The 15,076-nt window shown below is 48.1% G+C and overlaps 1 protein-coding gene across 1 annotated transcript in view; it reads left to right on the top strand.

The window, feature by feature from the left end:
• LOC311353946 (cell adhesion molecule DSCAML1-like) overlaps window positions 1-13,173 on the top strand; it is a gene marked incomplete at both ends in the record, with an annotated part of 58,822 nt that extends 45,649 nt beyond the window's left edge. The window contains 14 exon segments of the mRNA XM_084473732.1: window positions 2,207-2,346; window positions 5,171-5,324; window positions 6,347-6,464; window positions 6,788-6,951; window positions 7,286-7,384; window positions 7,852-8,040; window positions 8,292-8,579; window positions 9,056-9,211; window positions 9,440-9,470; window positions 9,641-9,759; window positions 10,266-10,418; window positions 11,035-11,235; window positions 11,350-11,661; window positions 12,752-13,173. Of these exon segments, the coding sequence (XP_084329858.1) occupies window positions 2,207-2,346; window positions 5,171-5,324; window positions 6,347-6,464; window positions 6,788-6,951; window positions 7,286-7,384; window positions 7,852-8,040; window positions 8,292-8,579; window positions 9,056-9,211; window positions 9,440-9,470; window positions 9,641-9,759; window positions 10,266-10,418; window positions 11,035-11,235; window positions 11,350-11,661; window positions 12,752-13,173 (2,546 nt within the window).
• Between the last annotated feature and the right edge of the window lie 1,903 nt (window positions 13,174-15,076).

Genomic DNA, 15,076 nt, shown 5'->3' with positions numbered 1-15,076 from the left:
ATACACACAAGTACATGTGGTATACACACACAGATTCATACTGTAGTATACACACAGATACAAACTGTAGTATATACACACAGTTACATACTGTAGTATATACACACTTGCACACTGTCGTTTATACACACAGATACATACTGTAGTATATACACACTATAGTAAATACACATATATACATACTGTCGTAAATACACATGGACTGGAGTACAGGGATGCATATTGTAGTAAACTCACATGTACTGGAGTACACAGATATATACTCTAGTATATACACATATCCTGTAGTACAGAGATACATACTGAAGTATACTGACAAATACTATAGTACACTCATACATACTGTAGTAAACACATATACTTAATGTAGTATATACACACTACATTGTATACACAAATAGATAGTATTATATAGTAGTATATACACATATACATACTGTAATGTATACACACATATACACACAAAAACACACACACCATCATATATATCCTTTAATTGTTAAAACATTTTTTATTTTTCCATAATAAAATTAATTGGATCGTCACACACCGTCACACACACACACAAACACAGAAACACAGGCACACAGAAAAACAAACCCACTAACAGAAAAACCCACCCACACACACACCCACACGCACACATACACACCCACACCCACAAAAACACACACACACACCATACACACGCCCAGCACGTGCGGAGCGGGGATTACAGGATGTAGGTTGTAGGAGATAAGGAGGAGGCGTCAGATAAGGAGCAGCATGTCAGGGTGTAGTTAGCGGTTTCTATCCTATCTCCAGCGAGACTAAAGGAGGAGCCATTACCACCGCTAATGAGGACTAAGAGGCTTTGTCTCCATGGCTCCTGGCTGAGTAGGGGTTGTTGGGGGGCCTCCGAGCTGGGGCACAGGAGGGGGCGGGAGGAGGGGGAGGGGGAGGGGGGGTGGTAGCATCCAGGGGCCAGCCAGCCCCCCACCCACTCTCTCCGTAGCGGGAGAGAGCGTTGGAGAGGGGGGATTAACTCCGGCGGGATTAGGGAGAGTTAATGTGGTGCTAACACTGTTGGGGGCGGGGTTACACCCCAGCCCGGGTCCAGCAACTCATCTTTATGCACATTTTAAAGTGTTGCATTTGGAAAGGTTGATGGAAACGACAGAAAAATACTTCTCTTTCTTCTACTGTTTATTACAGCCATGCGTAACGTAGCCATTATGCCTACACTATGCTTTGGAGAGCCTGGTTCATTTAAAACACGCATAATTGACATGTTCTTCGTTTTTCTTTTTGCTACATTTTAAAAGTTTGATGGATGGTCTGGGTGGGGTTGGTTGGAGAGTCTGGGTGGGGGTGTTAGGAGGGTCTGGGTGGGGATGTTAGGAGGGCGTGGGTGGGGGTGGTTGGAGGGTCTGGGTGGGGTTGGTTGGATGGTTTGGGTGGGGGTGTTAGGAGGGTCTGGGTGGGGGTGGTTAGATGGTCTGGGTGGAGGTGTTAGGAGGGTTTGGGTGGGGGTGGTTGGAGGGTCTGGGTGGGGGTGTTACGAGGGTCTGGGTGGGGGTGGTTGGATGGTCTGGGTGGAGGTGTTAGGAGGGTCTGGGTGGGGGTGGTTGGAGGGTCTGGGTGGGGGTGGTTGGATGCCCTAGGGGTCTCCCTGGGTGGGGGGGGCAGCATGCTGTCTGTCTGGAGGGTTGACATTTGTGGCACCAGATGGGACTTAACTCATCCCCACTCTCCCCACTCCACCATCAACACACATATAAACACACTTATACATACAAACACAAACCCACACACTGTCTACTGACTGACTCGGTAGCTGCCTTAGCAGCTAGTTGGGTGTAGCCGAAGCAGCTAGTTGGGTGTAGCGTTAGCGGCTCATTGGGTGTAGCATTAGCTCCTAGCTGGGTGTAGTATGTGTAGCTAGCTGGGTTGAGTGTTAGTGGCAGGAGTCACAAACTGCTGGCCAGCTTGTGATTGCCATATGGCACAGCTGGACAGAGTGCTAAGGATCAGCCTGTTCTTAGAGCTAACATGCTAACGGGTAACTGCTCACTTTGAGAGGATAATACCCTTCAGCCCTGCACACACACACACACACACACACACACACACACACACACACACACACACACACACACACACACACACACAGGCACCCACACACGCAGCCTGTTATGCCTAACATGTGTATGTGTGTGTTCTCCAGTGCCTGGTGCTCCTGCCGGTATCAAGGCAGTCCCCTCCTCCCCCAGCAGTGTGGTCGTGTCCTGGCTCCCCCCCCACAAGCCCAATGGAGTAATCCGCAAGTACACCATCTACTGCTCCAGCCCCGCCTCCGGACACCCGGTAAGCCCCGCCCATATATCCAGGACTGTATATAAACTGTATACTGTATGTTGTCTGGGATTGATAAAGTTTGATAAGACAGCCATGAAGTAAACGGTTGGTTGATAATGAAAAACTATGAGTGCAAACGTAGCACGAATACAAAAGAGCTCAGGTGCAGCAGATATAAAGGATGGTTTAAAACAGGGAGCTTAACCTGGAGCCAACATGGTGGACAGTTCAAAACAGGGAACAAAACCTGGAGCCAACATGGTGGACGGTTTAAAACAGGGAACACAACCTGGAGCCAACATGGTGGACGGTTTAAAACAGGGAAAATAACCTGGAGCCAACAGTTTAAAACAGGGAACATAACCTGGAGCCAACAGCAGATTGATTGATCAGTGGTCACTAACAGCCTTGAGTTGGTAACGTCTTTAAATGTGTGTATGTGTGTGTGTCCTTGTGTGTTTATATCTTATCGTGTGTGTGTGTGTGTGTGTGTGTGTGTGTGTGTGTGTGGGTGTGTGTTTGTATTGTGTGTGTGTGTGTGTGTGTGTGTGTGTGTGTGTGTGTGTGTGTGTGTGTGTGTGTGTGTGTGTATTAGGTGTATGTGTGTGTGTGTTTATATATTGGTGTGTGTGTGTGTGTGTGTGTATTAGGTGTATGTGTGTGTGTGTTTATATATTGGTGTGTGTGGGTGTGTGAGTGTATTAGGTGTGTGTGTTTGTGTGCGTGTGTGTTTATATATTGGTGTGTGTGTGTGTGTGTGTGTGTGTGTGTGTGTGTGTGTGTGTGTGTGTGTGTGTGTGTGCGTGTGTGTTTGCACCATTGCTTTACTTCCTGCCCTCCCAGATGAACAGATGAGGTTGTCTTGGCAACGCGATGAGACGTAGATATGCAAATGAAGCAGAGAACAAGCATACATGCACACTGCCGCATCGAGAGCACACACACACACACACACACACACACTCTCACTCACACACTCAGACACATACACACACACATCCCGCCTGATCAAATTGAACTACTCTCTATTTATACACATGTTTGGCGCATTTTGATTGCAGCTCGGCCACGCGTGCACTAACGCACAAGACGTGCACGATCCACTCGTGAAAAAACACCTCACATCTCCACGAAGACTCACTTTTATTATTCACAAATACCCCTCCCTCTGTGTGGACGAGCGGCATGCAAATGAGGAGAGAGACGGAGGGGGAGAGAGAGAGGGAGGGGGAGAGAGAGGGAGCTAGCTGGTTGGCAGAAGGAGAGAGGGAGGAAGAGGGGACTGAGACGGGGTACAGAGGAGGGGGAAGAGGGAGAGGCTGCTTGGCAGAAGGAGAGAGGGAGGAAATGAGGAGAAAGGGAGGAGAGAGAGCAGCGGAGGCACTGGAAGAAGGGAAGGAAGTGAGAAAGACAGGGGGGAGAGAGGAGGGAAGGGGGAGTGACGGGGAGAGATGATGGAGAGGGGATGGGATAGAAGGTGTGAGCGAAAGAGGGATAGAGGAAAGGAGGAGCGGGATATTGAGGGAAAGTGAGATGGAGGCAAGGGGGAGAAGAGAAAGGGGGGTAGAGATAGAGAGAGATAGAGGGAGGGAGATAGAGAGAGGGTAGTTGAGATAGAAGGAGGGAGATAGAGAGAGGGTAGTTGAGATAGAGAGAAAGAGAGAGAGAGAAATAAAAAGGGGAGGGAGAGAGGGAAGGATGGTAGAGATAGAGAGAGGGAGATAGAGAGAGAGTGGTTGAGATTGAGAGGGGGGGAGAGGGAGAGGGTGGTAGAGACAGAGAGGGGGAGATAGGGAGAGGGTGGTAGAGAAGAGTGGGGGAGAGAGGGAGAGGGTGGTAGGGAAGAGTGGGGGAAAGAGAGAGAGAAACAGATGGTGGAGGAGGGGGGTGGGCGGTACACCCAGAGGGTATCAGTCACACAGATGAGGGGGCTTTTGTTCCCCTTTTCATTATTTCCCTGTATCACTGACTGTATCACTATCACTAACTATCACCATCACTAACCGTATCACTATCACTGGTGTATCACTGTTTCACTCCCTGTAACACTCTCCATATCCCCTTATCGCTCCCTCTATCCCGATCACTAACTGGATCAATATCACTCTTTGTATCACTCACCGTATCACTGTATTACTCTATGTATCACTGTTTTACTCTCTGTACAACAATCACACTATCACTGACTATTACTTTGGCACCATCACTCTAGCACTCAATATCACTCTTTGTATGACTCACCATATCACTGTATTACTCTCTCTATTACTGTTTCACTGTCTCTCACACTGTATCACTCTCTGTACAACAATCACTCTATTGCTGACTATCGCTTTGGCACCATCACTCTAGCACTCAATATCACTCTTTGTATGACTCACCGTATCACTGTATTACTCTCTGTATTACTGTTTCACTGTCTCTCACACTGTATCACTCTCTGTACAACAATCACTCTATTGCTGACTATCGCTTTGGCACCATCACTCTAGCAATCACTCTCTGTATCCCTTTCTGTATCACTATAAATAAATGCATCACCAACTGTATCACAATCACTCCTGTAACACTCCTTTTATCACTCCATCTCCAACTCCTCTCTGTACCATCTTTTCTATCACTCCACCTATATCTCCCTGTCTCTCTCACTCCCTGTATCCCCTCTTTCTCACTCCCTGTCTCACTCTCTGCATCAAAGTGTGTGTTCTTTCCAGACATGTTGCCGAGGCGTGTGTGTGTGTGTGTGTGTGTGTGTGTAATACATGATGTGTGTCCGTGTAATCGGTCTAGAAGTGCTGACTATAATCGTGACATCCCACCCTTGCTCCCCCAGGCACCCAGTGAGTATGAGGCCAACCCTGAGATGCTGTTCTACCGCATCACCCACCTGAGCCGCGGCATGCAGTACCACATCTGGGCCGCCGCCGTCACCACCGCCGGCCGAGGGAACATGAGTGACAAGGTGGTGGTGGAGCCCGCCGGGAAAGGTAGGAGCTGGGGCTGGGCTTCCATAGGGATGCGGTTCGAGGTAGTGTGGGTGGGGCTTCGTTACAGGTGCAGTTTAACGGGACGTGGATGAGTCGGTAGGGGCGGAGCTTCATTAGGGGTGTGGTTTGACAGGACGTGTGGTCGAGTGACCTGTTGTGGGAGGGGGAAGGGGGGAAGGAAGGGAGAGAGCTAGAAAAGAGAGAAATAAAGTGAAGAGAAAGGGGGAAAGTGAGAGGTAGACAGAGGAGAGAGAGGGTGAAGGAGAGAAAGAGAGGGAAGGTAGGCATGGGGGTGGGGCTTAATGGATAAGGGGTGTGGTTTGAAGGTGGCGGTGGTCAAGGGGTCATGTGACCTGCTGTGTGAAAGGTTAGCAGGGATGAGCCTCCTCATTCTCCACACACACACACACACACCACTCGTAACAGTTTAACTCTGGGCTGTTGTGTGTGTTTGTGTGTGTGTCAGTGCACGCTAGCTTCGCATGCATGCGTATGTGCGTGTGTGTGTATTGATTGACAGCTGTGGTATTGATTGTGCGCAGGCTATGTAGCGAGGTGAAGTGTTGTGTTAATTATGGGATGGTGAACTGGGTGTATTCAGTCAACAGGCCCTGTGGGACAGGATGGCTGGTGGAGATCGATAGAGGGGAGGCTAGATGGACTATAGATAGACTGGGAGAGTACACACTGACTGATTGGTTAAACATCACTCTATTGGTCTAGTCTAGTGGTGAGAGGGTTTGCCTCCCAGCCCAAAGATTCTGGGTTTGAGCTCCGATAACCGTGGCCAGTCACTTTGGATAAAAGTGTGTGATTAATAACTACATGGTTCATTTCACTTTATTGGTTCAAACACCTTTTAGAGCAAACACGATACAATTATCCAACAATGTTCCTGATGGAGAGGAAGACCTTTAAAAAGATTGGATGCAGGCCTGTCCCTCTGCCTTTCACAAAGCACATGGTGGTTCTGTTTCCTGTTGTGTATTGTTGTTTACTGTTGTTTCTGTTTGTCATGGTAGCGCCCGCTAAGATCCTGTCGTTCGGAGGCACCGTGACCACTCCCTGGATGAAGGAAGTCCGTCTGCCCTGCAGCTCCGTGGGAGAACCCACACCGACCGTCAAGTGGACCAAGGACAGGTCAGAACCCTCTAGAACCCACTAGAACCACAAACTAGAACCACACACTAGAATTCCAACCACAGAATAGAACCCACTAGAACCACAGACTAGAACACTCTAACCACTGACTAGAACCCTGTAGAACCACTGACTAGAATATACTAGAACTAGAACCACAGACTAGAACCCTGTAGAACCACTGACTAGAACCCTGTAGAACCACTGACTAGAATACACTACAACTAGAAGCACAGAATAGCACCATCTAGAACTAGAAGCACAGAATAGAACCATCTAGTATCACAGACTAGAACACTATTCTGTGGTTCTTGTGCTGACAGTGAGGATTCAGCCGCCCCAGTTGCAGTGGACAAAGAGCGGGTGATCTTATCCAACGGGACACTGGTGCTGCGCTCAGTGAAAGCAGAGGATTGTGGGTACTACACCTGCACAGCCACCAACACGCTGGGCTTCGACACCATCATTGTTAACCTGGTGGTGCAAGGTGAGTGGGTCGGCCTCTGATAGCTAGCCAACTGCTAGCTGCTCTCTGCTAGCTGCTAGCTGCTCTCTGCTAGCTGCTCCTGTTAGCGACTGTGGAAGTTAAGGGGGTTTCTACATAATTTTCTACATTAATTGATTAATACATGAAATATATCTATACACCGGTCCAAGTAGCAATAGCAACCACGTAAATGTAAATGTATAAAAATGTATGTACAAAACATTTGACAAAAAACATGCAATACATCCAACATCTCTAACGGTTGAGAGAGAGGTGAGCGCTGAGGTTTACGGACATTTTGATTTGAATATTCATCCTGATTTGTCCGTTCCAGTGCCGCCTGACCAGCCCCGTCTCACCGTCTCCACCACCTCCACCTCCTCCATCACCCTGGCCTGGATCCCTGGGGACAACGGGGGAAGCTCCATCAGAGGTGACAGCACCTCATGCTTTAACTCCACCACCTCCGCCGACTGACGGATGGGCCGTGGTCCCTCATTCATCTCAGGGCTCCTCTCTGCTCATTTACATTCATGTGTGCTTATTTAAACATTGTGTGTTGTAATGTTTTCTCCCTGTCACTCAGTCGGTCTTATTGTCAGAGCAGCCCACTGAACAGCTTTCCCTCTTGTATATGAAGAGAAAGACACATTGAATTACATCCTGATACTCTGTCGCCCTCTGGTGTCAGAACACCAAAACAGCAGCATGGAATTCCACCAGGTCAATGTTGAGTCAATCTGATCTCTACAGCCCCTTAATCCCAGCTCCGGTCTCAAAGGGCTTCCCGGGCCCCTCATGACCCCCCCCCCCCCCCCCCCCTCATGGCCTAAGCCCTCTAAAGGAGAACCCAGAGAATGGGCCTTGAGAGGGAACGCTGACCCTCTGTGTGTCCTGCAGGCTTTGTGCTGCAGTACTCTGTGGACAACACAGAGGAGTGGCGCGACGTGTTCATCAGCTCCAGTGAGCGCTCCTTCCGGCTGGAGAACCTGCGCTGCGGCACCTGGTACAAGGTGAAGCTGGCTGCCAAGAACAGCGTGGGCTCCGGACGCATCAGCGAGATCATCGAGGCCAAGACCCACGGACGAGGTGGGGCTCGGTCAGGGTCTGGGACTAACCTGGGGTCTGGGTTAGGGTCTGGGTCTAGGAAGGGTCTGGGTCTGGGTTAGGATCTGGGTCTAAGTCAGGATCTGGGTCTAGGTTAGGGTCTGGGTCTAGGGTAGGTCTTTGAGGTGTGGGTCCTAGCTCTATATCCATAGACAGACGGTCCTTTAGAGTGTTTAGTGTGTTGAGGATAATTCCCGGTCTTTGGCTCTGCCCCGGTCTCCTCCTCTCTCCAGAGCCCGTGTTCACCAAGGACCAGCCCCTGCTCACCCACATCAACTCCACCCATGCGGGCCTCAACCTCCAGGGCTGGACCAGCGGGGGGTGCCCCATCACCGGCCTGCTGCTGGACTTCAGGCCCAAGGGCACGTGGGCGTGGCAGACGCTGAAGGCCAACGCCACAGGGCCGCTGATCCTCAGCGAGCTGCGAGAGGCCACCTGGTACGAGCTGAAGATGAAGGCCTGCAACAGCGCCGGCTGTGGGAACCAGAGCTCCCAGTTCGCCACCACTGACTATGACGGCAGTGAGTGGCTTCCATTCACCTTCTTGTTTTTCACCCCTGCACTATTTATCAATCTTACTTGAAATAGTGTACAATAGCAATCCCTCCTGAAGCGCTCTCTATCTCCCTAATGTCGCGCCCTCTCCAGCCCTAAGCCCAATGCACACGGGCCGGACATGACATAATGCTTACAGCCCGCTGCAGCCACGCTGGGCCCATGCTGGGCTCTGTTTGACCAATTAGATCCTAGTTCTGGTTTGTGTCGTGCTACAAATATGAGGGATGGGTCGTGACAGCCATGTCGGTGCGTGTGCACATCAAGCGTGGCTCTCATTATCACTACTCTACGTGTGTATACACAGTGAGACATTTTGGAGCACGTTGGGGCTTTCATGTAAACAGAGGGTGCTTTGACCCTCTGCCTAAGCCTGGTTTTTGAGATGTTGAAGGGTTGTAGAGTGTAGATATCCAGTGTGACCGCGTGTCTCGTGTTCCAGGCACCATCCCGCCCATCAAGTCGGCCCGCGGTGACGGAGACGATGTCAAGAAGCTGTTCTCCATCGGCTCGCCCGTCATCCTAGTGAGCATGGGCGTAGCCCTGCTCTTTATCATCCGCAAGAAACGCAAGGAGAAGAGACTGAAGAGACTTAGAGGTGAGGAGGAAGAGGAGGAGGAGGAAAAATGTCAGGAGGGGGAGGAGAGGAGGACTGGAGGAGGGGGAGGGGGAGGGGGAGGGAGGAGGGGAGGGGGAAGAGGAGAGGGAGGAGGATGAGGGGGAGGAAGAGAGTAGGAGCAGGAGAGGAGGAGGAGGAGGAGGAGGGGGAGAGGAAGAATGTTTTTTTTTCTAGTATCTGTGATCTAATGAAGAATTTGTTTTTCAGATGCAAAGAGCCTGGCAGAAATGCTCATCAGGTATAAACTGATTTCATACATGTCATGTTACGTTATGTTATGTTATGCTATGTTATGTTATGTTATGTTATAGGTGTTCAGCCAAATTAGGTTTACACTGTGTAATGTTGAACTAATTGCTTGTGTGTGTGTGTGTGTGTGTGTGTGTGTGTGTGTGTGTGTGTGTGTAGTAAGAACAACCGCAGCATCGACACCCCAGTGAAGGGCCCGCCCCAGGGACCCCGGCTCCATATAGACATCCCCCGCGTCCAGCTGCTCATCGAGGACAAGGAAGGCATCAAGCAGATAGGTCTGGTTCACCATTATCACTATTCACTCTATAGCAGGCCATCAGCAGATAGGTCTGGTTCACCATTATCACTATTCACTCTATAGCAGGCCATCAGCAGATAGGTCTGGTTCACCATTATCACTATTCACTCTATAGCAGGGCATCAAGCAGATAGGTCTGGTTCACCATTATCACTAATCACAATCTAGGAGGGCATCAAGCAGATAGGTCTGGTTCACCATTATCACTATTCACTCTATAGCAGGGCATCAAGCAGATAGGTCTGGTTCACCATTATCACTAATCACAATCTAGGAGGGCATCAAGCAGATAGGTCTGGTTCACCATTATCACTAATCACAATCTAGGAGGGCATCAAGCAGATAGGTCTGGTTCACCATTATTACTATTATCCCTTACTGCATAAGGGGAAACAGTAAATATTATTCATACATCCAGATAATATATATGTTTGTGTTGTTAAAATCTAACCTCCTAGTTTATTCCTTCCTGGCTTGTAATAGGTGAGGACAAAGCGGCGGTCCCGGTGACAGACACAGAGTTCAGCCAATCGGTGAACCCGCAGAACTTCTGTACGGGGGTCTCTCTCCACCACCAGGCCCTCATCCAGAACTCTGGACCTCTGATAGACATGTCGGACATCCGCCCTGGAACCAGTGAGTTTATATATCAACCCCTTACATACCAGACCAACCACATACTATCTAGACCACTCGGGTGTGCCTTAACAACAAGATATCTAAACCCCTAAGGTGTGCCTTAACAAGATATCTAAACCACTCAGGTGTGTCTTCACAAGGCATCTAAACTAATCTGGTGGGTCTAAACAAGACATCTTAACGATTCAAATGCTGGTTGCACCCTTTATAGTACTAGTGATAGCTGAGCTAAAGCTATATTATATCATTGCATATAGTTTATTGTACAGGCAAGTGTCAGGGTTTACACATTACTAAATCAAAACAGGTTACACCACTCAAGGTGGTTGTGATATGTACACCTTCCCCTAAAGGTATCAATTGTGGTAGTTGGTGATAAAAACAATCAGCAGTTTTTCCTGTTGCTTTACTCAAAGAGTGTGTACTTCTTTACTCTAAGAGTGTGTACTTCTTTACTCTAAGAGTCTGTACTTCTTTACTATACGACTCTGTGCTTCTTGAATATAAGAATCTGTACTTCTTTACTATAAGCGTTAGCACCTCTTCAGTATATTAGCATTATAGTATAGCAGCAGCTTCATGTCCAGAAGCCTGACCCCAGCCTCTCCCCCAGACCCGGTGTCCAGGAAGAGCATCAAGTCGGCCCACAGCTCCAGGAACCGCTACTCCAGCCAGTGGACACTGAGCCGGCCGGGCCAGAGCCAGTCCACTGCCTCAGCCAGGACCCTCACCTCAGACTGGCGCACCATGGGCTCCCACGGCATCACGGCCACCGAGAGCGACAGCTACAGCGCCTCACTGTCACAGGACACAGGTGGGTGGAGCCTGGACGCACCACACCCACACCACGCCCACTCACGCTGGTGCTGTTTCTAGTGTACAACCTGAGTACGTCCTGGAGTGTGACTGACTGAGGTGTGTCTTCCAGATAAGGGGCGTAACAGCATGGTGTCCACGGAGAGCGCCTCCTCCACCTACGAGGAGCTGGCCCGTGCCTACGAGCACGCCAAGCTGGAGGAGCACCTGCAGCACGCCAAGTTCACCATCACCGAGTGCTTCATCAGCGACAGCTCCTCGGACCAGATGACCACCGGCACCAACGACCCGGCCGACAGCATGACCTCACTCAGCACGCCGTCGGAGCCCGGCATCTGCCGCTTCACCGCCTCGCCGCCCAAACCCCAGGACTACGACCGCGGCAAGAACGTGGCCGTGCCCATCCCCCACCGCGCCAACAAGAGTAAGATATACACTAAACACTACTATATATTATTATACATTATTATATATTATTAAATATAGGACTGTAACAAGAACGTGGCCGTGCCCATCCCCCACCGCGCCAACAAGAGTAAGATATACACTAAACACTACTATATATTATTATATATTATTATATATTATTAAATATAGGACTGTAACAAGAACGTGGCCGTGCCCATCCCCCACCGCGCCAACAAGAGCAAGATAAACATTACACTAATATATATTATTAAATATTATTATGTATAATAGCGCATCAAGAATGTAGCACTGCCCATCCCAAAACCCGTTTTATAATATATGCTTATATCATATTATAGATGTTATATTATTTATAATATATTATAGATATTATATTTAATGTATTCTTTTATAGATATTATCTTATATATATTGTTTTATATATATTATTTGATTGATATTATATTAGCTATATTATATTTATCTTTTATAGATATGATCTTATAGATATTATTTTACAGATATCACATTATTGATATTGTATTATATATATTATGTGTATTATACCGCAGTGTTCCTAGTCCAAGAGGGAATGTAAGACTTGCAAGACAGAGAAAATACAGGAGACTTTACCTTACTTTATCACCTTCATCGTACATCTTGACCTGACTGTATCCCTTACTGTTCTCTATCTTGTATCTTGACCTGACTGTATCTCTTACTCTGTCCTCTATCTTGTTTCTTGACCTTACTGTATCTCTCTCTGTCCTCTATCTTGTATCTTGACCTTACTGTATCTCTTACTCTATCTTGTATCTTGACCTTACTGTATCTCTTTCTCTATCTTGTATCTTCACCTTACTGTATCTCTTATTCTATCTTGTATCTTGACCTTACTGTATCTCTTACTCTATCTTGTATCTTGACCTTACTGTATCTCTTTCTCTATCTTGTATCTTCACCTTACTGTATCTCTTATTCTATCTTGTCTCCTCACCTTACTGTATCTCTTACACTTATCTTGTCTCTTCACCTTACTGTATCTCTTAATCTATCTTCTCTTCCCTCTCCTTTCTCTCTGTCGCGGCCCCCACCTGCTCCATCAGGTGAGTTCTGCAACCTGCCTCTCTACATGAAGTCCGACCCGTTCTTCCGCAAGCAGAGCGAGCTCCACGACCCGTGCCCGGCCGTGCCCCCCAGGGAGGCGTCCATCCGCAGCCTGGCCCAGCGGGCCTACCACACGCAGGGGCGCCACCTGACATTAGACCCCGCCAAGCAGGCCCTGACGCTGGGCCACTCGGGCCTCAGCGGCCTGGGCCTGGGCTCGGGCACCGCCACCTTGCCCCAAAGGACCCTGACGGCCACAGCCGCCACCGCCTCCACCTCCAGCACCGGCAGCAACCCCACCCCCAGCAGCAAGGGGGGCTCCCGGGACTCTCTGCTGGAGAGCTCCTCCTCCGCGCTGGGCCGCCTGCAGAAACAGAGCGGGGGCGCAGGGGCCTACTCCAAGTCCTATACGCTGGTGTAGCCCCGGCCCTCCGCCCCCAGACTCCCTGGTGGACCCCCTGGGGCCAGGCAGAGCATGACCGCGTCTTCCCGAGACCCGACAGACACCGTGCTGACCCCGCCCACCCGGGTCTGACCACAAGGGACCGACTCCAGCTCACTGCGGGCCGCGCCGCCGTCGGCTCCACCCTCGGTAGGAGGGAGGAGCCCAGAGGACCGGGAGCCCGTCCTATTGGTCGATACGGTGGAGCGCCGATGCTCTGTAGCTATGGCGACCAAGTCTACTGACCCGTGTGGCCCACACACTCACACACACACACACATGCACTGTCTCCATTGCTTGAGCATTTCTCAATATTGACAGGAGTTCTGATTTAAGTTGCCAGTTTTCATCTCTTCCTCTTGGCGTTTCTCTCGATGTCCACAAGATGTTTTGCTTCTGAAGGTCAAAGTTTGTCTCCCTAATTCCCCCTTTCCAGCGTGACCCTATCCGACAGCTTGTCCAATCATCAAAACCCAAATGACATAGCTAGTATTTCTCGCAATACAAATAGAGAATATTTGGTATTATAACAGATTTTACATAAATGCATATATATATATTTTTATGTAGGTATATTATTGACATCTAACTAAAATTATGACAAAGTATTAATAGCATATACTACGCTAGTGTAGTGGTATATATATAACAACTTTAACATTGAATCTATTGTTGAATTTAACAAAGACAATCGCTCATTCATTTAAAGAGCAGTTATAAAGAAGAGTCTATAAACAGGAAGTACTGTCTGTTACTGCGTGCTGATTGGTCCCCTGTCATGTGAAGACAGGAAGTGCCGATCTTTATGACCCAAAAGTAGAACCACAGAAAGATTTCCTCTAATAAAGAATAAAGTATTAAAGACCAGACCATATTCCAGCGCAGGTCGATAGATAAATCCATAATTTATTTATTGACCAATATTCAATGTCATTATTGCTGGTACAGCCACCTGAATTTCCCGTCTGGGATTAATAAAACACCATCTTATCTTATACTATCCTATGACTCAGCGACTGGTAGCTATCTGTGTTTTGACCAGTGGTTTCAACTGGTTCATAGCGGTAATCTTTGCACAGACACGCAGGTGTTTGTGTGGTAAACACGCGTCACGGTAACGGTAACACACGCTACCAACCTCTCTGATAGACTCTGAGTAGTCCACCGAAGTATAGACACGGACAAGCAGCCGTAGGACTCCCAATCATGTGAAGAAACAGGAATATGAGTTCTGATCCAGATTCTGGTATATGATGTTCTGATCCAGATACTATGATGTTCTGATCCAGATACTATGATGTTCTGATCCAGATTCTGGTATATGATGTTCTGATCCAGATACTATGATGTTCTGATCCAGATACTAGTATATGATGTTTTGATCCAGATTCTAGTATATGATGTACTGATTACAGATTATAGTATGCTTTACTGATCCAGATACTTGGATACTAATCCAGATTCTAGTATATGATGTACTGATCCAGATACTATGATACTGATTCGGATACTAGTATATGATGAACTGATCCAAATACTATGATACTGATCCAAATACTAGTATATTATGTACTGATCCAGATACTATGATACTGATCCAGATACTAGTATATGATGTTCTGATCCAGATACTATGATACTGATCCCGATTCTAGTGTATGATGTACTGATCCAGAAGTACTAGTATTTGTCAGGGAGCTTGGTACAAAATATATAATGCACTCAGTGGTACTACTGCCCTGTCTAAAGTACTGTCTGTGTTCTCCATCATGTACATGTACTACATATAATGAAGTACTACATATAATGAAGTACTACATATAATGTACATACTGGGATGGGTTTTGAAGCGTCTCCATCATTGTGTGTTTCTCCTTATTTA

Source organism: Micromesistius poutassou (assembly GCF_964030765.1).
Source record: "Micromesistius poutassou genome assembly, chromosome: 10".
In the NCBI taxonomy this organism is placed as follows: Eukaryota; Metazoa; Chordata; class Actinopteri; order Gadiformes; family Gadidae; genus Micromesistius; species Micromesistius poutassou.
The sequence above is the reverse complement of the archived record's forward strand: the minus strand, read 5'-3'. Positions and strand labels throughout refer to the sequence as shown.